Source organism: Amblyomma americanum, chromosome 9 (genome assembly GCF_052857255.1).
Source record: "Amblyomma americanum isolate KBUSLIRL-KWMA chromosome 9, ASM5285725v1, whole genome shotgun sequence".
Classification (NCBI taxonomy): domain Eukaryota; kingdom Metazoa; phylum Arthropoda; class Arachnida; order Ixodida; family Ixodidae; genus Amblyomma; species Amblyomma americanum.
Genome location: NC_135505.1, coordinates 60,708,006 through 60,732,305, shown reverse-complemented (window position 1 = coordinate 60,732,305; position 24,300 = coordinate 60,708,006). Strand labels below are relative to the sequence as shown.

The 24,300-nt window shown below is 45.2% G+C and overlaps 1 protein-coding gene across 6 annotated transcripts in view; it reads right to left on the bottom strand.

The window, feature by feature from the left end:
* The window catches only part of LOC144104660 (lysine-specific demethylase 3A-like), a 54,659-nt gene that overhangs the window by 13,510 nt on the left and 16,849 nt on the right, over positions 1-24,300 (bottom strand). For all 6 annotated transcript variants that reach the window (XM_077637799.1, XM_077637798.1, XM_077637801.1 and 3 more), the window contains 8 exons: positions 22,505-24,237; positions 17,579-17,759; positions 17,139-17,512; positions 16,843-17,081; positions 14,308-14,904; positions 5,090-5,483; positions 4,324-4,443; positions 4,046-4,185 (listed from right to left, as the gene is read on the bottom strand). In XM_077637799.1, the coding sequence (XP_077493925.1) occupies positions 4,046-4,185; positions 4,324-4,443; positions 5,090-5,483; positions 14,308-14,904; positions 16,843-17,081; positions 17,139-17,512; positions 17,579-17,759; positions 22,505-24,237 (3,778 nt within the window). The remainder of the gene's footprint in view (positions 1-4,045; positions 4,186-4,323; positions 4,444-5,089; positions 5,484-14,307; positions 14,905-16,842; positions 17,082-17,138; positions 17,513-17,578; positions 17,760-22,504; positions 24,238-24,300) is intronic.

Genomic DNA, 24,300 nt, shown 5'->3' with positions numbered 1-24,300 from the left:
TAACAGTTCAGTAGAGCCAATCTAAAAAACGCCAAAGTGTGTGCATGCCTATACACCCTTGGCACCTTGATAAAAGGAGAGAGGAAGGTAAAGAGCCTAACGGTGCAACTGAATATTCAAAGAGAACGAAATATAGAATCGGCAGAACCATGTATTACGAGTGAAAACTTGCTAAGCAAAAGGGATGAGGCGTGGAACCAACAGTAAAAGATAAAGGTGCAAGCACTAAAAAGGAGTAAGCAGAAAAGCAATGAAAAACGAAACCATATGAATCATACAAAACGAGATTAACAACGAGGTTAAATCCGGAGCTCACACAATTGTTCACATTCTTTGTGATTAGGAAGGCCTCAATTATTTCCTTTTCTGTTTTGGTTCTAGCCGTAGCGAGGAACTTTGTGCTTTCAAGAAACGGGTGGCAATCCCCTTTTTTGCACTTCTTACAATGTAAAGCTAAACTGCCTCTTGAGTTGGCAGAGAGATTTCGATCATGTTCAGCCGCCCTCTCATTGAAACATCACCCAGTTTGGCCGATGTACATCTTTTCACGGGATAATAGAACCTGGCAGATAACTTCTCTGGCACATTCTATGTAATCAAGGCTGTGATTTAAGGTGCATCTTTGCTGTCTATCATCTCTGTTCATGATAGCACACACTTTAGCGAGCTTACATGGCACCGCAAACACGAGTTGGACCCGTATCTTCCTGCAACGTTCTTTATATTGTGTGGCACTCAGTGCACGTAAGGCACCGAGTGTGCAACCTTGTGGCCTTGTGGTAGAGCATCTGCCTCGCATCTGGGAGAGGCTGGGTTTGATCCCCAGTGCCACCGGGTACCTACCAGTTTTTTAATGGGTACAAGATTTCACCTGGCCTGGTGCTCGGCTCATCTAAGGCGAGATGCTTGAGAAAAGGGGCTTAGACCAAACCGTTGCCTTAATGCATCAGAGATAAGTTCCGCCGTCAAGCAACCCTAAATCCGGCTCGTGTGGTAGAAGCCCATTTGTGGCCCTTTTACCGAAGCGTGGCATTGTGGTAGAGCATCCGCCTCGCATTCAGAAGGTGTGGGTTCGGTCCCCCAGTGCCGCCAGGTACCCACCGATTTTTAAATGGGTACAAGATTTCCCCCAGCCTGGTGTTCGGCTCTTCTAGGGTGAGATGCTTGGGAAAAGGGTCTTTGACCAAACCGTTGCCTTGACGGATCAGAGATAAGTTCCGCCGTCAAGCAACCCTAAATCCGCCTCGTGCGGTAGGAGCCCATTTGTGACCCATTTTTTTCTCACAAAGTCGGACAGCCGGAAAAACCTGACTTGCCCAGGACCGCAGTGACACTCAAGTTGACGCTTCAGACAGAGCTTACCGTAGTGCTTACACAGCTTGCAGAGCTTAACTATTGCATCTGGTGCAATGGTTAAGCAATTTGCCAATGATTGCAATGGCAGGTGCTGCCGCTGGTGGGGCTTGCGTGGTGGCCCATGTTGCTGTTCCCAAGCAGCCTCTTGCGACCAAACTCAACAGCCACCTATCACGGTAAGCAGTTTGCTCACAATCCAGTAGGGAGGTTGTGATGACGCCGCAAGGACACATGCTCAAGGTGGGCTGCTTTGGTGGTCTGCCTAGGTTGCTTGTCAAAGGATTTTAACGTGACAGCATTTAAGGCCCCTTACGCAGATAATCCCGTGTTGGCGTAGTGAGCGATAAATAGGGTGGCGTAGGGTGGCCCAGGCAGCCACCCCCGGAGAAGCAACCTAGGTCACGTGACCTTGTTGGATGATCACAACCTACCCACTGGATTGTGAGAAAACGAACCACACTAGCAGGTGACAGTTAAATTAATGGCTGATCGTGAGAGGTTATTTGGGAAGAGTATCCTGGGTCACATAAGACCCAATGGTGGCAGCACCTGCCATCGCAGGGCAGTCGTGCAGCCCTTAACCGCTGCACCAGTGTGCAAGGAGTATAGTATGGGGACTCCCAGGTACATATGAACGTAAAGCTGAGAATGAACAATTCCACATATATGAGCATTAACTTATTAACACCATCACTTCATATCCTTAAGGCAGAACTCAAGTGTCTCCTGCAATTTTTTCAGATGTTTTGCTCACAGTCAATGATGCCGAAGCCAACTTTTTTGCGATACGGGATCTTTAAAGTGTTAAAAACCTATTACATGCGGCTTTTTACGATTGTAAGCATTCTTCCATGCTTCCAGTAGTGCTCATTGCACATACAGGGTGGCAAATTTTTCTAGCACAATGCCTCCAACATCCTTCAACAGATCTACAATTACTGATCCTGCCTGCTGCTTTCCCCTGTACAATGCTTCAATATCTTTCGCGACCTCCTCTTTCACTACCCTCGAATTATCTACTTCTTTGGCAACGCTGCCTCCGCCATCAGCGTCACGACTACTTTAACTACTGTACTTTTTTGCACTCACACTAATCAGTAAACCGTAGATAAGGGCAACAAGCCCTTCACGAGAAGAAACAAAGTGGCATACAAGCTGTAGTGAAATGAAATACACTGCTAAGTTGACACTAACACTTGGCCGCCAATGAGCCAACCTAGCCGCACACATCACGACTCCCCAAACTCAGTCAAAATTCAGGCAGCAAAAAGGCTAAAAGGACAACCCAGTATGCAGATGAGAGAAGGCAGGAAGATGGGACTCATTGACAACACAAAATAAATTGCCCAAGGGGCATGAGGGGAGCTGGAGTCAGAAATCTCGGGCAGCAAAAAGGTAAAAGGATCACAGCCTAGTACAGTAAAAGCTCGTTAATTCGAACTCAAAAGGGACCAAAAATTTTTTCGAATTATCGAATGGGCGCTAGAATGAGCGGTTACAGCGCCCCGCCATGCAGGCAGAACTCGAGGCAGTCACATCTAGGCATGTAACCGCGAGCTAGGTGCATCTACACGTTTCTAGCGGGCATATCCTGAGAATTAAATGCATCCGGTCCTAATGGCAAATAAAATGAACTAATCGGCCAGTTATGCGCCAGAAACAAGTACTGGAATGCATTCGCATGAGCAGCGAGCTTTAGTGCTAGAATATATGATGCTATTCATGCTCCAAAACATATTTATTTATGGGGAAGGGTTGTCAAAATTAAAAGTTATCAGCGAAGTGCATCTGCTTGCAGCTGTTCTGCCGAGACTCCATCAACATCATCTGCAGCTTGCCCAAAGCTCCTGCACAGCGTCAAAGTTCTCACTGACAGAGAAGTGGCATGCCGCAACATCGAGCGCCGACCTTACTTTATGTGCACTTTGCGGTGGCAGAGCCGTCGGACTCGTCACTGCCGCACGTGAGCCCTGCAAAGTCTGCTGGGAGCATGCAGCTTTAAATATATTGCCGTCACTCAAGGGCTCCAACATCTCCACACTGCTGTCCACGCAGCTCAAGCTCGCAGCACTAACAAAAGCCTACATTGCGCGAACCGCCATACTGTATTGTTTACATCACGTGAGTGATCGCGACCCCGTGACTGCGGCACAACGGAAACATTGAACAGCTCACGCCAAAGAATCAGCAGCGTGGGCGAGTGCTCCAGCAGTGAAAACCTGCTAAGGCATGCACCGGAACGCGGGCTCCGTGATCCTCGTACATGCGGCTTTTTTTTTTATTTTCCATTGTTTTACATCTCTAGTAAGTTTGGAGCTTGTTTTACTCACTATGGGTCAACTTCTATCTACGAGGAGCGGTGTCAGCCAGGGGCTCCTAGTTCGAATTAACCGTAACGGATGCCGACTTGTTCGAATTATCGGGAGTTTTTTCCCATTGAAATACAAAGGGCTGTGATGGGACCCAGGCGTCAGTTCAAATTAATCGAGTTCAAATTAACGAGCTTTTACTGTACTAGAGAGAAGGCAGGAAGATGGGATTCTTGACAACATAAAATGAATTGATCAGGCACTATAAATGGAGGCCAAAGTCAGCCAGCCTGAGTGAACTGAGGCTTCCTCCCCACCAACCTTTGTTCAACTTGTTTTGTCTATTCTAGTACACAGCAATTCAGAACAAAACAGCTCACCTTGTTAAGCAGATCTCTGATTTTATCAGCGTCACGGGCATCATAGATGTGCCAAAGAGCGCCAGGTTTTGCCCCTTTCTCCCGGACCCTTTTACGTGTTAAGGGGTCGCATGCTCCTTCGTCGATTGCTTTCAATGCCTCTGCAAACAGATGCACAGCAGCACACCAAGAAGCAATCAGAACTAGAACAAACAGTAATTTCAGGCAAAGCAGGTTTTACTCAACTGACAATTTACACAGACACTCATGTATGCAAGAGAAGGAAGTGGCATACATACCATTGATGTGCTCTTCATCCTTGCCATCCTTAGGAATTCCCACGTACACCATAACGTTCACAGCATCGCTGACATCCAAATGTAGGTTGGTGGTGCCCTTATCAGGGCAAAGAGCAGAACCTGCCAAAGCAAACAGAATTATAACCAAATCCACTGTAGAATAATGTAGATGCTTAGATATCAAGGCTTTGAAACAGCAAATCTTCTTCCGCACAGCATTCATCTGCCAGTGATTCACAGTTGCTAAATTTTACACTATTCAGTGGTCACATATTGACCAATTTCTTAAACATCACGGTTTAACCCAAACCAAGAGCTCAATTTCTTTCATAGAGTAAACATTTTTGAAAGGAAGTGTTATATGTTAAGTTATAAAATGTTCTTAGATATTGCAGCAACAAAACTTGTTACCACAGCATGAGCATATTACACCTGAAAGGACAATACGGGATATAGAATAAGAAGTTGAAACAGTGACCAATTTTATCTACCAAGCTAAAACCAATACACTGCAAGGCATCTTAACTACAGCGGTACGAGATGATCAGGTAAAGGAAACAAGGAGGGGTAAATGTTGAGTGAAGAAAAAAGTTCTAAATAGGGACCTTCATTTTTAAAGTGCCCAGAACCAAAGTTAAGATCACACCCTACCTACGGTGTGTTCACCCTCGACAAAAAACAACAAAAAATCAAGCCATCTCATCAGTACTAGACCGAAGTAAAACCTCCCTGCAATGTGAACTGAAATTATCCAAAATACACGCACCATAGGCATTGTACATCTTCGGCCCAAGATCTGGCCTTACGAAACACTCTGGCAGCCGCCCAGCCAAGTTGAACACACCATCCCTGTGGGTGTACTCTGGTAGTGGCAGCACCTTCATGAGATCATTGAACCTTCTGGGCAGCATGTCACTGAAGTCATCCCCAGCTGGCCAGTCCTTCAGCTTGAGAAGCATATATTCCCCATCTTGATCTTTCATGCGCTTGCTAAAATTTTCAAAGCCTTCCCAAAATTTTCTCATCGGTTGGTTGGGAAGAACGTTGCCAGTGCGGCAGTTGACCAGGTCATTCCGGATCTCGCCGAAGTCACGGCAGAAGCCATCGGGGTGCCATAACGACATATTGAGGTTCTTGGAAACATCAGTGACCAGTACGGGCTGCAAAGAAAAAAAAGAATATGAAAAAACTTTCATGGACAGCTCATCACTAAATTATCTTTTACTCTCCTAAAGGCATGTTTACACTCCAATGTTCGCGGCATGCAGGCAGCAATTCAGGTCTAATAAGTTGGCGGCACCATGCCAGGGAAAAATCCCCAACTACTAGCTTGTCCGCACAATGTTTCATACAGAGGAGGCAAATGGCGATGGCTTCAGTCCTTTAGAATGTTGTGCGATGGTTGATGATGGGTTCCACCAAAATAAAGCATACTATGTACAGTCGAGCCCACATATAACGGCCTCACTTAAGACGAACTTTCGCTTATAATAAACGAGACCTGCGCGACCGTCAAAATATACACTGTTTCAATGGTACAAAATCACATATAACCAACGTCATTAAGTCCTGCTGGTCGGTTACAGCAAACGGACGGCGTAAACCCGGCGCAGCAATGCGAGATAACCTGCCTCCAATCCCTTTGTGCACCCGGCGCGTGGTATGTTTTCCCTACAGTCACTGGAATGGCAAAGTGCCGCATTCATTTTCTCTCGCCGTCGCACCGCCGCGCGTGCGCTCCCGATTCGTTTTCCGCGGTCAAGTGGTCATTCCCCGCCATAAACGGTTCGCTCGCTTCTTTCTCGCGGCTGCCGACACAGATCATCCGGAGCTTTACGTAGCACTTGCTCTTATGGGCCGGGATAAGCATGCACAGCATTTCCAGTTGCATATTGACGCTTGTGCATTTGATGCCTGCATAAAGACATCGAAAAATGCCTGGGTGCTGCGCTTTTGGGTGCAGCAATCGGCGGGAATTGAGCAAAACGCTGTTTGCCATTCCCAGCGGAAAAAACACTCCAAGCGATGAGCTACGCGGCTTCACAGAATCCGGCGGGAGAAATTTGTTCCTACGAACAATACTCGCATGTTTTTTCTTGACAGTACGTGTCATTATGCAGAAACAGAAAAAATAGTTAAGGACTTCTTTAGCGAGCATCTTAAGATACAGTGCAGTGACATCGAACGTGCCCATCACCTTGGCCAGCCATGTTCTGATCAAGCTCGACCAATTATAGTTAAATTTCTGAACTTTAAATCTAAACTCGAAGCATTTCAAAATGCACATAAATTGAAATATCTCACGGAACCAAAAGTTTGGCTTGAGGAAGACTTCTCCCTGAAGGTTCTACATGCAAGGAAAAGGCTGCGCGACTTCACCAAAGCGAACATCAGAGAAAACAAGCGTTATTCTGTAAGATTTGATATGCTTGACATGAAAAATGGTGTTTACCGGTATGACTCGGCAAGAGATAGAGTGAAAAAACTTCTTTCCGGGCACACGCCCCCCGAGAATTTACAGTCTACCGCAAAGAAAGCCGACCGTAACAAAACCACACCAATCTCCTTGGTCTTGGCAAACTTTCGCAGCATAAATAACAAAGTAGACGCACTTAAATCTATTGGACATACCTGCTCAGCTGATATCATCGTGGGTACGGAAGCGTGGCTAACCGAAGACGTTGCATGTCACGACATCGCGCTTCCATCGTCGTTCATTTTTTAGAAAAGATAGGGCTGAGTTTCGACGAGGAGGAGGAATGCTCATTGCGATTAACAAAGACTTCCATGCATATCTTACCCCTACCGACGCCCCCTTAGAAATAGTCTGGGATTCTGCTCAACTTGGTCATGTGTTTTGCATTATAGGAGCCTGTTATATGCCACCAAGTAGCCAACCTGAATTCGTTGAACTATTAAATGAAGCCATCGAGCAGATGCTTGTTAAGCACCTGAATTGCATCCTATATTTAGCAGGTGACTAATTTTCCCGCGATTAACTGGACGACGCTAACTGCTGGCTCCGATAGTAACCGACAGGAGAACATTAACTTTCTTCTTTACTTCAATATCACCAGCTCACTCAAATTGTTCACGAGCCTACTCACGGTAAACATATCCTGGACCTCATCCTAACAACCCATCCTGAGCTCTCAGACATCCATGTCTTGGAAGAAATAAGTGACCACAAAGTTGTGCACTGTTCTCTTCTATTTCCACGGCCTGACAAAACAAAAATCAAAAAGCTTATCTACAACTACGCTCGTGCGCATGTTGAAAAAATGAACCTGTTGCTGGAAACTTTCAAAAATAGCTTTCAGGCCAATTTTCATAACCGTACGACTAATGAAAATTGGAAGTTGTTTTGTGACAAACTCACAGAAATTGAAGATTCCTGCGTGCCAAAACGAATGATAAGCACACAAACTAATGATCCTTGGTTTTTCACAGATGTAAATAGGGCACTAAATAGGAAAAAAAGCATTTAGGAAAGCGGTTCGATCAGAGGAAACTATAGACTCGAAAAACTACAAGAGCATTTACAAAATAGTTTAAAAACAATTTTCTGAAACAAAAAACAAATATTTTAATTTTACACTTCTTAGCTTGATAAAAACCGACCCTAAGAAATTTTGGAACACTGTTAATCTTATAAGCACTAGTATGGTGCCTGTTCTTTTGGGTGTAAACGGCAGCACCCTAGGTATAGAACAGTGTGCAGAATAATTCAATAGCCACTTCTCACAAGTTTTTACGGACAAATTACCCATTTACAACCCACTGCTGCTTCGTGAGGCCGATATCCAGATTCTCTTTTCACCCATTCACATATCTGCGCTTGGAGCGGCTCGTGCAGTTGAATGCCTACCTCACCACACTAGCCCAGGACCCGATCGTATCAACGCGAAACTGTTAAAAATTGCCTGCCAGCACACAGCTTTCCTGCTACCTCTCATTTTCCAACAGTCAGTCGATACGACGTGTGTGCCAGAAGATTGGAGGTCGGCGTATGTCACCCCGGTATTTAAATCTGGAGATAGATCCATTCCTAACAATTACAGGTCAATTTCTCTAACCTCGATATGTTGTAAGGTACTCGAACACATAATATACACTAACATTATGACTCATCTTAACCAGAACTAACTTCATAACCAACATGGCTTCCTCAAACATTTATCGTGTCAGACACAGTTATTTGAGTTAATAACGGACCTTCATCAAGCAATCGACTCTTCCCTCTACATTGACTCCATCCCTATTGATTTCTCTAAAGCCTTTGATCGCGTGCCTCATAACCGCCTAATGATAAAGATACGCAACCTGCACCTGGATCAACATACTACACAGTGGATCAACGCATTTCTAACAAACCACTTTCAGTCAGTCAAGTTAGAGAGCTTCTTATCAAGACGTATAGGTGTTGCTTCAGGAGTACCCCAGGGTTCGGTGCTGGGTCCACTGCTTTTCTTAATACATATTAATGACACCACGTCGAACATAACATCAACTATATGATTATTTGCAGACGACTGTGTAATTTACCGAGTAATATCGAGCCCTTGCGACATCATTGCTCTCCAGGCTGATCTTGATGAGCTAACTCATTGGTGCGACAGGTGGCAAATGGTAATTAACGTAGATAAAACTAAACACCTCAAGTTTACTTCCGCTGCTAACACAAGTCCTAATGCCTACACAGTTAATAATACTATCATTGAAACTGCAGCGTCGGTAAAATACTGCGGTGTTAATTTTAGCTCTAATTTATCCTGGAACTCTCATATTGAACTGATCACAACCAAAGCCTTAAAAAAACGGCCTTCTTAAACGACGACTACACCAAGCCAGCCAGGACATAAAACTACATGCATTCAACATGCTAATCAGGCCTCCAATAGAATACGTGTCAGTGATCTGGAACCCTCATTATAGCTATCTTAACATGTTGGAATCTGTGCAAAACAAGGCTGCTCGATTCATCCTTTCCCGTTACTCTCGGTATCAAAGTGTAACAGCACTGAAGAAATCGCTCCATCTCCCGCCTCTGGTCATGCGCAGAAAATTCAGCCGTTTATCTTTTTTCCATACTCTCTACCACAGCAACACACCATTTGCAAGTTCACATCTTCTCCCAGCACCGCCCACATCGGCTCGTGTAGATCATATGAAGAAGACTAAACCCATTTTCGCGCGGACAGAACGACACAAATACTCACCTTTGATACTAGCTATTGAAGAGTGGAATTCGCTTCCTTCTATCATTGTGGCTATCGCTGGAACATTATCATTTCGAACAGCTCTTTGGTCATACTTTGAAAATTCCAATGTAGAATGATGTGCATTTTTTTCGCTTGCTTCAGTGTGTGCGTGTCAGCCATACCGTTCCATGAAATGTTCTATGCCATGTTTTGTAACTTCTGAAGGTGTGATTTTTGTTTTGTTGAATTTGCTACATGTGCATTTTTTCAGTACCTGTTTCTAGCCATTCCCCCCCTCCTATTAACTTGTACCTGGCTTCTTAACTTGCTCATTTCTGGCTTCAGCCATTTATATGCTGTGCTGTATATTTGTCAAGTTTTCTTTGATGAATCCCCCTCTGTAATGCCCGCATTGGGCCTTTAGGGTATTGAAATAAATAAATAAATAGATGCATACGAAAGCAAAAATTCAGGGGAGCACTTAAGTCTGCTTACATGCGATAATGCGATAGTATTTGTGCCTTCCAATACGTTGTTTGTGACTTTTTTAAGCTGCCCAGGCCAAATTTGGAGGTCCCTATCGTGTTTTCCGTAGTCGAATTAGGTTGCACATCAATTCTGGTTCTAATTGACTGAGGTCAAATTTCATGGGTGGGTGGGCCAAATTTGGGAATGGCTCCGGTCAACTTTGGAGGTCATCATTGTGTTCGCCATAGTGAAATTAGGTTGGACATCGATTTTGGTGCCAATTGGCGGGAGTCAAATTTCGGTGGTGAGTGGGCTACATTTGGCAGTGGCTTGGGTCAACTTTATAGGCCATCATCGTGTTCGCCGTAGTCGAGTTCGGTTGGACATTGATTTTGGTGCAAATCGGCGGAATTCAAATTTCAGTGGCGAGTGGGCCAAATTTGGTAGTGGCTCACGTCAACTTTAGAGATCATCATCGTGCTCGCCATAGTCGAGTTAGGTTGGACATCGATTTTGGTGGCAATCGGCAGGAGTCAAATTTTGGTGGCAAGTGGGCCAAATTTGGGAGTGGCTCGGATCAACTTTGGAGGTCGCAATAGTGTTCGCCGTAGTGAAATTTGGTTGTACATCAATTTTGGTCCAAACTGGCCGAGGTCGAATTTCAGGGGTGGGTGGGCCAAATTTGGAAGTGGTTCGAGCCAAATTTGGAGGTCATCGTGTTCACCGTAGTCGAATTAGGTTGGACATCGATTTTGGTGCGAATCGGAGGGAGTAAAATTTCGGTGCCGCCGGGTAAAATTTGTGAGTGCCGTACAGGAACACCGTGCCCATTTCCATTGTATTCAGCGGTAGAGATGATGAAAGCGGTCTGGGCAGAGGTGACAGCCACTGGCGAGCGGAAGTCCTTCCGCGAGGCCGGCTTCATCGACAGTGTCTGATGCCAAGCCTTCATGGTGGTTTGAAACATGATCAGCCTGGCAGCGATTTGTGGCAGCACGTCGTCAACTCCGACATGAGGGGGTCATGACATTGGTTGGAATGATTTTATTTCTGTCGATGACGACGCTGACACCCCAGAACCGTGCACGGACGAGGGCATCGTTTTTGAAGTGCGGGGCTAGAGTGACGCGGAGGAATCAGATGAGGATGAAACTTCGGAGCCTGCCTCCGTAAGCGACAGGCCAGGGCAGTGCCACTACTAAAAGAATGTTGAATTTGCAAGCCACAGAAGCAAAGGTAAGGGCAAAAGAATGGGGGCCTACCACATGGCTAATTTCTCAGTTTTGATGATTTCTTTCATATACCCACAAGAATGAAGTATAGTGATGCCTCGCTAACATGGACACCTTATTAGTTCCTGAGAATAACTGCCCATCAAGAGAGTAGTCCATAATAATGAACTGTGACGAAAAAGAAAGCAAAAACTTTTGTTTTTTTTATAATGAAGGTATGCTTCTATATATGTTAGTTGGCAATGAAGTATCCATTATCTTTCAAACAATTTGGTGCAGTCTAGAGCACCTAGCGTTTCATGGAAAGCGTGATGGTGTCTCATGGTATGATACAAAGCTTGTAGTACAATTTTGCACATGCCGCAAACCGCTAGTACACATCTGTACTCCTGTTGGCAATCAATGGTAGCAAATGCAGCTGAGTGTTTTTGTCACAGTAATACTGGAGCACCAGTGTTGCAGGCGGTACCGAAAAAAAGTAACTAAATACGTTACTCGTTACGCTAAGAAAAAAGGAACGCGTTACCGCCCTACGTTACCTATAAAGAAAAGTAATGCATTACCATTACCAAAAAAAAGTACTGCATGTTACTTTGCCATTACTTCATGGCTATAAATTTGAATTAGTGCATCTTTGCTGCAAGAACTCAAGATAACAATTTTATAAAGCCGATATTTCACATAAAACTTGTAATGAAAAATGTAAAATATGTAATGAATAAAGCTAGTAGGAATGCAGCTGTCATGAAAAATAGGGCACTGTGGAATTACAATAGGTATGAAGTGGTAAGAGGGATCTGGAAAGGGGTGATGGTTGCTAGCCTGACTTTCCGCGATGCGGTCCTGTGCATGAGACCAGATGTTCAAGCAAGGTTAGAAATCAAACAACGCGGCGTAGGGAGGCTAGCTTTCAGAGCACATGGCAAAGCACCAAACCAGGGGGTACGGGGTGATACGGGATGGGCGTCGTTCGAGAGCAGATTGTTAGCAGTAAGGTAGAAATTTGAGAAGCGATTGTGAAAATGGGGGAAAAGCAGTGGGCTAGGAAAGGTTAAAGAAACCTGTGAATAAGGAATGTTGACACAAAATAGAAAAAGCGAACAAGAAAATTGACAAGCAAATATATGGACAGCAGTAGGGGGCAAATCAGCAATTATCGGTTAAGAAAAAGGTTAAAGAAACAGAGAGAGCTCTGTGGAAAACAGGGATGTTGACGAAATTGGCACTGGGAACATACCGGACCTTTAAACAGGAAATTGTCAAAGAAAATATCTATGATAATTGTAGGGGAACTCTTTGTTGTTTGAGGCCAAGACTGGAGTTTTGCAGACTAAGACGTATAGAGTCAGGTACCAGGATATAGACACTTTGTGCATTGCGTGCGGAGAGGAGGAGGAAATGGCTGAACACTTGATACTTTTCTGTAAAGGGCTTCACCCTACAGTGGAAAGCAGCGGGGCTGACTTACCCAAGGCATTAGGGTTTAGGGATAGTGAAGGAAAAGTGGATTTTAAAAGGTTAGAAGTAACCAAGCGAAGGTTATCTGATTGGTGGCTAAAAGCAAGACAGGAGTAAAATTTCACAAGACATGGCTAGGTGGCTTGAGCCACCGCCCGATGCAAAGGGTTCAGCCGTATCCATCCATCCATCCATCCATCCATCCATCCATCCATCCAGTGACTCTAGCTGGCGACGACTCTTGTTGGCTTGTTCGCACTGGCGTCATTTTTTTTTTTTTGCGTTTGTGATTAGGTTGCCGCTTTGTCCTAGTAATTGTGACCTGTGGTTTGCGTACTGGTTGACCGGCGAGTTGGAGTGCATGATTTTGAATGACCAGTACGATCAACGCACACGTTTTGACACATGAAATGATTTTAATAGTGTGTGTTTGGTGTTTTTCATAGTGTTTTTAAACCTAGTATTCAATTGTAACATGGGGGTGACATTTCCTTTCTACTTTCGGTAAAAAAATGTGTTACATTCGAGTAAATACGGTATCTATGCAAGCTATCAGGCTAGAAATCAGTTAGCCTTGTATTCTCTCCAACTCCTGCAACCAACAACACTGTCAGAGTTTTCTCCTAAGAGTCAAGATCACCGGAGTACTTAACACATAAAGTGCACTTCACAATTTCAATACCATGATCAAATCTTTTAGAATGATACCCAAACCTTAATGTAGTCTGACAAAAGCACTGTCCATAATCTGCTACGCGTCTAACGGTGGCTGAAAGCTTACGAAGATGACCGGAAAGGGTGCAGTGAAAAGAATAGCATTTGAAGATGATGAAGGGAGAATCGACAGCAGCAAACATCGTTTCTGACTACAAGTGCGAAACCCGTACACAACATTTCACTACGGTCAACCTAAACAGCATAACGAAGCTGGACTAGTTTTATGATCCCCTAACATGAAGGAAATCATCGAGAGCAAGTGTAACAAAGCCTTGTGCATACCTCAAAAACACTTAAGAACTGCTGAATAATATATTTCCGTCCTTGAAAGGTTCGTAACCTAACCTGCAGCTTTTTTGCATTATTGGGCTTCTTTGCTCATTTCACCATCGCAGCAACATGAAAAACTTGTGAATGCTAGAACACGCCAAGACCTTGTAAGAGCGGATCAGAGCCTTTTAGAGCACAATGCGGTGTGCACACTTTGAAAATGATAAAATAAGGGCCGAAAAAGGCAATGATCCGACACAAACAAAAGGATGATCCAGTTTTCCTAACATACTCAGCCCACCAGCAGTCCCAACCATACCACAGCATATCTCCAGCGATGGTGCAAGTGCATGACAAATATCAATTCCTCATCAGGTCTTGCCACAGACGACTGCATCATTCGGACTAAGCATATATCTACGAATTGTGAACTGTATCAGTTAACCAGTGAGCACCTTCCTCCAAATGCCACCTCTGTATTAAACTGCAAACACATCAGCAAACAAGCTGACTGCATGGTATGGAGCCTGCCCATAAGAGCAGCAACATTTTGTACTATCAGCTGTGCCCTGCCCTTTTCATGACCTTGTAATTAGATATACGAAATATGCACCCATGCAGTACCATGCAAGACACACCTGGCCACGCTTCCACTGCTCTTGGAATGCTCCCAGGTTGTTCTTGTTCCGAGGCTCATGAAGAACCAGCAGCTTGCCATTGCAAAGCCAGGAGTGGGGCATCTTGGGATAGAGAAGAAAGCTCTCGGATAGGGTGCACACACGCACAGGAAGCATCTCGCGGCCTTTCTGTGAGATGGGGTAACGCCGGCAAAAGTGCACCAGCTGCTTTTCGTCTTTCTTTACCGTCTGCTCGACAGTAGTGGCCACTGCTTCATCCACTCGACTCTTCTTAGCAATGCCACTGGTAGGCCGTATGAGCAGCTCGCGTAGTGTGGAGTAGTCTTCGCCCTTCTCTTCGTCACCACCTTCACTTGTCTGCTGTTGATCACTGCCTTTGTCATCCATTTTGCTTGAAGAGTGAAGTGCAACATCTGCCAAGACCGACAGGTGAGAGCCTCCGCTTTCCGAGCTATAGGTGCCGCCTACGTCACCAGACGATGTATTGGTGACGTAATTCACAGGTTGTTTCTTGCTTTTAGCACAACGCAATGTCTCGCCATTGACTGTGCTGCATTCCTTGCCTGAGAAGGACTTGCTCACAGTGCCCATGAGTTGCTGCAAGAAAAAAAGTCGGCCACATCACGCCGCACACCGATACAGACTAAGAACTACAGTAAACCTTCGTTATAACAAAGTCATTCTACTCCTAAGTTTTCCCTAAACGCAATGAAGTGCATTTGTTTTAGATTACATCAAGTGTAGAAATGGAAAATTCCGCCTAGTACGAGGGGCGTCCAATAAGTTTTAACACTTGAATATAATAGACACCTTTTTTTAAATTTTTCTGTGGAGTCAATAATCAATCATCAGAACACCTCTCATGCTGAAACAATTGTCATGATAGTTCTTAAATAATTGCTGTAATGTGATCTTTCTCAAACAACTGTTGTCGTGATCTTTCTCAGACAGGCATAGAAGAATGCTGGAACTTCCAGGCTCTCTCCCTTGTCAGCAGCAACTAATGAAAGCGGCTCTCATCACGATGACTAGAGTTTCATCACAATATTGCACTCAAGTTTTTCTTCATTTCAGGTGGCAACATTCTGGGCACCGAATGCAATGAGATCTTGGATGTTTCAAAACATTTGTGAAGACTGCTTGTACAGACCCAGTAATAAGGCCGGGTTATATAGGAACCAGAACAACCGCAACACAATCATTGGTCAGCAGAACACAAACCACTTGATTCCCACCTTGCAGCATTTTCCTCAACGGCGACTTCCAAGTGGCCAAATGGCCTATGGGTGGTCAGTCTTCCAGTCTCACTGCCATGCCTTAAAATTTCCTACCTTTTGTTAATGTAACATGATGGTGTACTGTACCCATATGCGCTTCTCACACGCACACGGACACCTTGCACTGTTCCCACTCACCAAAACTGTCCTTCCCTTCAGACATTGCCATATAGCAATTTTGAACACAAAGCAACGTGAGACAGAGAAAAGCCATGCAACATTTTGCTACTACACTAATGGATCATCTAGTATGCACACAAAATGACAATACCTTACAATCAAACATGCTCTGCGGCAAAAGAAACACCAAAGCGGGTATAAAGCTAAACACACAATACACAACATAAAATATGCTTGGCGACATTATCTTACTGAACAGCCGTAGCTGTTGCTTCACAAATGCAAGTGTGCATGCCGTCGAACGTAAGACGAATTGGCGAAACACCGAAAGCCTGTAAGAAAAGCACACTGATCCTTTCCTTTCCCTCTCTTTTACTGCAGCAAAGTAAGCAGCGACACAGGAGGTCACACTGTTGTACAGTGCCATCTCCTGTAACACTATGATGCATTTTGCAGGTGCTAAAGGAGGTGCAGAAAAGGGAAGGAAACGATCACGTTCTGATGCAACTTGTACATGGGCGGTGGCATTTTTATCTTTGGCCAAATAAACGCACGTGCTGCATTGATTAGGTGATATTTTATACCACACACGAAGGATGGGAAAACTAGAGTGTAGTGGCAGCAAACCTAGTCACCTAAAGGAATCATCGCAATATGACAGAGATTTAGTTTGAACCCGAAGACAATGCTTCATAATGACAGTAATGAATATCGGTTTTCACATCAGTACCGTCAAGAGTACTGATATGCCATTGGCACACATTTAGCATTTAAGAACTAATGTTTGGGTTTCACTTGCTTTTACTAGAATTTGTTTACAATGAAGTCTTTTCACTTTTTTGACTTCATTACAACAAGGATTTACTGTACCTTAAAATTTCCCACACTTAACAGCATTAAACTAACGCTAGACCTTTGGCAGAGTATCAACAGAATGCCCCCTTCTGCACGAAACTGAAGGGCAAAAGGCTGGCCCGTTTAAAATCTTGAAAAAAGCAAACCAACTTTACTGTTGCACTCAGATGAAGGTATAGAATTGCTTTGTTGCTTGAAATAAGAGTGACAAGTTTGAAACACTGCAAGAGATGCTTGGTGACTGATTGAGAAAAACCGACATTCTCTTCTCTGCAGTACTCACCTTGCACAGCCCAATAGAAGCGTTTTCCTTGCAGACACTCTCACCACCCTGTTTGGAACAGCAGCAGTTGCTCGGAATGTTCCACTCCTCACGTATCCGGTGAAGGTAGTCATCAACATCCCAGAGAGCAGAGCTCGCTATTATCTGGGTTATCATCAGTTTGTCCTGTTCATGAGGCTGTCGGTTGGCACACAGGAGCCACCGGAATTCATCCCTGTCCTTTGGGGGCGTTTCCTCAGCTGCAAGGAGACCCAAACATATACATCTCGCATACCCTGAGCAAAGATCAGGCTCACCTTTCACAGTGCCATGCTTCCTGGCCTTGTAACAATCTATACACACCACAAAGCCACACTTGTGACACACCCAGTGAATGTTGAAGAGTGTAGTCTCACAGACATCACACATTTCCCGCACACCCTGCACTGCACGCTTCCATGACATGGTCTGTCCGTTGCCAATGTGCAGAGACTGGGCTTCTCGCTCTTGCTCCACGAGATCACAAAACTGGTCACCCACGTGAGACAGTATGATTTTAGCAGAGGTCACATCCAAGTCCTTGGGAGGATGATCCAACAGAGGAAGCCAGAGCTTCAGATCTTCTTCTGATGCATCATTTGGTTCTGAGAAGCCACCACTCAGTAGAGTGCCATTCCTGCCATAACAAAGCCTGAAAACATAAGGACAAAGAGATGGTGAACCATTTGAATTTCGAGAAAAACTGTTCTCTACTCACTTCCTGAACGCATAGAAGCGGCAGAAGATGTCGGGCATTTTCTTGTTTCTCTGGTTTGGTGTCATTCGGCACTCTCTGCACTTTGGCAGCTTTCGAGCGAAATCATAACAGGATCCATCTTGAAGAAATGGCTTCCCAGACTTCCTTAGCTGAGCTTTAGTCAGCTTCTCAGATGACCTCGCTGAAGAAAATAAAAGACATAACCCTAAAGTCCCAAGCACTACAGTCAGTTTAATCCTGACAGCACAGAAGTCCAAAATCCAGAAAAGCATTCGTAAAAAAAGGAAGGGGGGAAGACAAAACTTGGAACTACCACATATTTTCACAAGCAGAATGCTTATACAAGGGGAGGAGTCAAAAAGTAACCTTGAAATGGCAATAAAAAAAATTGCAACCATGTCGCATAGCACCCTAATCTGGATGTTTTTTTCCTGCTGCCAAGTAAGGCAGTGCATCAGGATAAGTTAACATCATAGGAAGGGTGACGTCTACATTTCGCAACAACTTATTTTGATAGAAACACTAAATCCCTCTGCCACTAGTTTGGCTACACAGTGGCCACCTGGCATGCAGATCACTGTGTGGTTCCATACCTCCTCTACTGGTGTAGCTGGCACCATCTATGGAAGCTGTTTCTAACTGGACATGCCTAAAGAATTCAGTGTAATCAAAGAAACTGCTTCTGCTGTGGCTTAAATATTAAATATGTACTGTGATGTTAGAAATATACCTTAAAATGAGCACAGTTAAACCTTATTACTTCAAGGTCATTTGGACCACAAAAAATATTTAAAATAGCCAAGCCTAGCAATAAACCATGAACACAAAAAAAATGTGATGAAAGCAGTAAACATGTAATGATGCAATTACAAGGACAGCAGTTAGAAGCAAATGGAAATCAAAAGAAAAAAACGGTGCTCCCCCCTGCCTTCCACAGCTGCGTGCGGCCCGACTCAACTAATGGCAAACATAACTGCAAACAGTCCTGTAGATTTGGATTCTAGCGCGACACATGCTATAGAGAATATCGGGAGTTTGCTCTCGCTCTTGCTACAGCTCACGTCAGGAAGCGACCGCCAATGCCAGTGCGCCGGGTAAACGATGTGCAATTGAGTTACTGCCCTCTGCTTGTCCAAGACTACTTAATACCCCACTACTAGGACTTATACCCCACAAATAGGTCAGCTCCAAGTATAGGTTCGACTCCTCAATTTTTTATGAATGTTTTTCTGGAGAAAAGTGCACTTATACGTGATGATACGGCAAGTAATGAAATGCCGGTAACCTAACTCTCAAGACATGGCACATTATTCAAAGAAACGGTGAAGGTCGGCATTGTGCACTGTCAAACCATCACAGGCACGAAGCAAGAAAGGTCATGTCACGGGATGCACACAGACGCTCCTCGGAAAGGCGGGGAGGGGGTGCTTCAATGCCAGTGCCTTCATCGAGCACTGCCTTTACCACAGGCAGGAGGAAATTATTAACTGCCAACCGGAGACTATATTCCACTGCATGGGAAGATTGCACGTGCATCGGCTCTCTAGCTTTGGTTACATAACCAAAAAAGGTTGTGTTGTAATACAAAACACATTGAAGACGCTGCCCCTAAGTGAGCACGAGAAAGAGTCAACATGCAACGATTCATTTTTGACAAGTCAGGGTGGACCATGCGCTATTTATTGCACCATGGATCCCTGTACCTTCTGAATGTGTGTGCACTGCAATGACGTTGGACATTATTGACCTAATATCGCTAGCAAAAGTTTACGTGATGCGGGTGTGCGGAAAAAAATTTATTGCTGTACAGCCACGCAAGCCAACTGCTGAAAATGCATGAAGATACTAGGCGCCTACATGCTCTTTCCTCTGGTAACAATATCAGAGGACTGGGTAGCGAGGTGAAGCTGCAATAAATGTTTTTCCAAGAAATTTCGTCCCACAAACTTTGCTGGCAACAGTACAAGCAATGGGCCATGACAATTGGTGAACACCGAAAAACTTTTGTTGGAGGGGCACAAGGATTGAAGGGAAACAAAAAAATTAGAGTTTCACATGTTCAAATTTTGCAACATTGGCAAGTAAAAGTCAACGAAATAGAACCCCCGGTGCTCAAAATTAAATCTGTAGTCCCCCTCCACTACGACATTCCTCACAGCCCATGTGCTCAGCATTAAACCCTACGCTTTGCAATTTTCGCCTCTCTGGGCACACCGATGTTGGCACCACGTGACATCAGAGACCCAGCCCTAACTAATAAAATGCACCAGCCCCAAGCTGCCACATGCAGGCCAACTTTCTGCTTTATTTTCATGACTCAGCTTCCCAATCATCATGGGATGCTTGGCATTTGTCATCCATGTACCTGCCCCGATAATGTAGGCTTAGGGATAATATGAGACTTCTGCCATTCTCTTCGTTATCCATCTAGGCTACATGGGGCTTCATTGAGGCCGGGAACCCTATCACAAAAATGCTCCAAACAAATAATTCACTTTTAGAGATCCTTTGTCATAGGTCGAGTGAATCGCTCCGGAGCTGCAATTCCAATCAACAAAAAGAATACCACAAAAGTCTGCCTCATAATGGCGTTTCTTTTCATGATCAGTACTCTTATCCCAAACTTCAGAAAGAAACGAATTTTGTGCGCTGGTAATGTTCTGGCAGAAAATAAGATTATGTTGCCTCCCAATTCTAAAGCAAATTGGAGCAATAAGGCGATACTTTATCTTCATCAAGATGGTCCAGCTAATCTGGTTTGGTATAGCACAAGGGTGAAATCACTGCACTCTGAACAGTAATACCCCTGCTACACGGGCGTTTCGATTGCCTTTGAACCGAATGTCATTCGGCTCAACTGCTGAACTTCTGCTGCTACACGAAGTTTTACAACGGCATTCGGTTCAGATGACATTTGAGTCGACAGAGCTCCGCGAAGACATTCCAGAATTTGGAATCCCTTCGAAACCCGAACACAGCCCAAACCGACCAATAGGTGTCACCGCCGTCATCGCTTCGCCCCACTCACAGCCGTGCAACTGCTTTCGGCTCTGTGGCTGCTCATCTCGATACCCGCTGCTGGCATTTTCTTGCTGTTTGTTTAGCAAATTGCCCCTCTGCTGTCTAAGTACGTGCTCGCAGATAATAGTGCACCAACGAACATTTACCACGTGAGCATGAAATTTTTCAAAGAGTGCGCCGATGAGGACAGTTGGTTGCACTCATACTGTTGTTTACATCGCTGCGTATGAACAGCTAGGGCTCGTTTGCATGACATAAAACGCATGCGTTTTAGTTCTATTAAATAATTTCTTCATTTGTACCGGTTGTGCCCGTGCTTGTTAACTCAGTGCGACAATCTGTGGGAAGCGCCGCTACGATTGCTCGCCTGAGAAACACTTCACAGCCGGGCTGATGACATCACGTAAGATCGGCACTTGTCGCTAATTGTCCTGAATTCTTTCGGCGTGACCAATACTTTATTTTAACCTACTTTATCCTGAAGTATGATTGGGGACCATTCGTGCTATTTGAAACGCATAACTTGTTATCCAAAAAATAGCAACAGCGACGATTGCTGCTGGCCGTAAAGCAGTACTCAGCAGTCTGGGTAACACCGGCGCTTCCCGTTCACCGTATGGGCGCCCTGCGATGTGAGCAATAGTTGATTTCAGATCACCGTTGTCAAAACTACCCTCGTTGATTATTTGCATTCGCTTAAACTTGTGAATTAGCTGTTCACAACCGCCAAATTCATAGACGTAACCCTGCGGACTCGGTAGTCCTAGTCGTCACGGAAGGGAAGGAAGTCGCCATCGATTAAAATTAATTTGGCAAGCGCTTATCGCTAGTGAGTGTTCAAGTGTGCACATGTGAAATATAGCCGCTTGTTTCACTTATTTTCAATAGGAATAAGTTAGAAGCGCAAATATATTCACACCGTCTGCTCATCAGCGTGTTTTTGCTCAGCCACCGGCCTGCCGAGGACATGAAGGCTGACCCTCCGCCGAACGGATTCGTCGGTGTCGTTGGCCTAGAAAACTTGTCCCACTACAATCATATGCTGCTGTTGACCGTGAGAGTGTTGTTGTCGCACCAGTGTGACCGCAGTGACCACCGCTATCGTCATCACCGTTGTACACTGAAACCGAGCTGAGCAAATTTCAAATGCGTTCGGAAAGTGTCGTGAAGCACCGCGGGAGTCCGAGGAGTCCGAATGTCATTCCAAGTCTCAAATGCCATTATACTCAGATGTCATTCAAACATGCCCGTGTAGTACAGGTACAAGTCTGTGTGACCAGCTTGAGAATGACGTTAAACCTGGAATCAATTCAAATAAGGCGATACTTTATCTTTACCAAGATGGCACAGCTAGTCTGGTTTGGTATGGCGCAAGAGTGGAATCACTGCACTCTGAACAGTAAGTCTGTGTGACCAGCTTGAGAACGACGTTAAACCTAGAATCAAGTCAAAACTCCATGGCTTGCTGTCCTCTGGTGTGCTGTAGCATATTACAATGGGTGTGTACACAGCTAATGCAACTAAGAAAGTTACAAATCTTCATCTGAAGTGCCACATGCATCTAGGGCATTACCAATTCTAGCACCCAGTGTTTACATTTTTGTGCCACCCAACAGTGCTCGGTGGCAGAGGTTTCATCCTGGAATATGAAGTGCAAAAAGCGGTGCATGCAACTTGCAAGGGAGAGTTCAACTATTCTTTGCCAGAGTCGATGCATTGGTGAAACACTGGCACATTTTGATTGCACAAAGGGTACTATGTTAAGTTATAATGTAACACTTTTCAGGGTCTCACTGCTTTAAAAAAATATTCAGGTTACTTTTTGGCTGCCACTAGGAATTTTGAAAAAACTATATCATGGGGTAGTACACAGTTGCAGAAGGACAACTGTTAAAGGCCCATTACCTTGCTTTTTTCGAGGCACAGTGGTGACTTCATCCGCAGGCTCGTGCCTGATGCCCTTAGGCCTCCTCCCTCGTCTTCCTGAAATCATCTCCTGTTTTTCTTCCTTCTTTGGGGAGCTCTCCTCAGGAGCTGCATCACTATTGCTCTCACTGTTTCCTCTTTCTTTTTTGCCTGTAGATTTTTCCGTGCCAGTAGAAGCCCACTTTCTGGAGAACCTCGTATTGTGACTCACTGTGGGCTTCTTTGCCTCTGACGCAGAGCTGGAGCAGCAGTCATCCCTTACAGAGCTGCCTGAATCAGTGTCATGGCCATTGATGGTTGTCTTGATCACTGCTTGCTCCTGCTTGGTATTTACAGGTGAGGCACAGGCACTGCTAGTTTCCAGTAGCATTTCTCCATCAGCAGGTTTCTTATCCTCAATCTCAGAGTGTTGCTGCAACCAAGCCTTCCTTAGCTTTGTGTGTTTGCTGCTGCTGCTGCTGATTGTCATGCACGTGCTTGGTGCAGGGCTTGGAGTGACTCGTGTGTCAAGGTCGGACTCGTGCATAATTGATGAGCCACCACCCAGGCTGCCAGGTTTGCTGCCCTCACCAGAGGCAAGAGAAGGAGTGTTTTGAGGACGAATCTTTGTTCTAGCCTTCTTGAAGAATGGTGGATAGCTGTCCTGGCCAGCGGCAGCCTGCTGCTGAATGGGAGGCTGTGATGGCGTCGCTTGCTGAGAAGAGGATGGTTGTGGCACCTGCTGCTGTACAGGAGGTGCTTGCTGCTGCGGAATGGCAGCTGAGAATGGTCTAAATGTCTCTTGCTGTGAAGTTGCAGCTGCTGCAGGTGTCGTGACAGCCGACGCGACCTGGGGGGAAGCACCTTCTGGTGTCATCGCACCTGCTGGCAGAGTGGCCACTGATGCAGGTACTGAATGTTGAACTGGTGAGGGGCTCTCCTCACACTTTGGCAGCTTTTCTTTTTCTGCCTCTGGCTCATGTGCAGCCTTGCGTCGACCTAGGGACAGGTTCAGTGCTTGCTGCAATGGAGGAGTCAACCGGGGAGGAGTGGAACTGGTTGGTGGTAGATGCATTGATGGTGACCGTGACTGAGGAATGGGACGCCCCCCATGCATGGGGCGATACGAGTGCTTGGTCTCCTGATGCTGGCCAGGACGACACACTGTGGTGCCTGTTGTGATGCCAGGTATGGAACGCACATACTTTCCAGAACTCTGCGACGAACATTGACCTCTGGGGGCAGCCTGCATCACACCTAGGGGCAGCAACTTGGAGCTTTGTTTGGTTGGGGTACTTGGTATGTAAAGGAGGTTAGGTACTAGGCCTTGCTGGATCAGGCTGTACGAGTACGGGTGTGATGCCTTGGCAGGATGGCTGCTATTACTGCTACTGTTGCTGTAGCTACCTGGACCGGGAGAAGGTGCACTCAGAGGAGAGTCTAGACGAGAGCGTGAGCACTTGACAAGGTTCTGCACTTCTTCCTGAGGAAAACTGGTAGAGCACCTTGAAAGAGAACCTTGGTGTGCTGGCGCAGGGCCAGCAGAGTTGTACTCATATGGCCGGAGAGTACAAGGTGTACACATTGCTGGACTGACCCGGTCTGTAACAGGGGGCTTTGGACTTCCCCTCTGGCCACCAGGTGTTGTTGAGTGATTGAATTGCAGGTACTTTTCTATCCGGGACAAGTGGGAAGGTGAAGAAACAAGGGGCTGGCGATTCACAACGGGTTGACTGAAACAAGCAAAAAATTTGCATATAGCAACCAACTTTTAACAATAATTGGGCACCATCTCT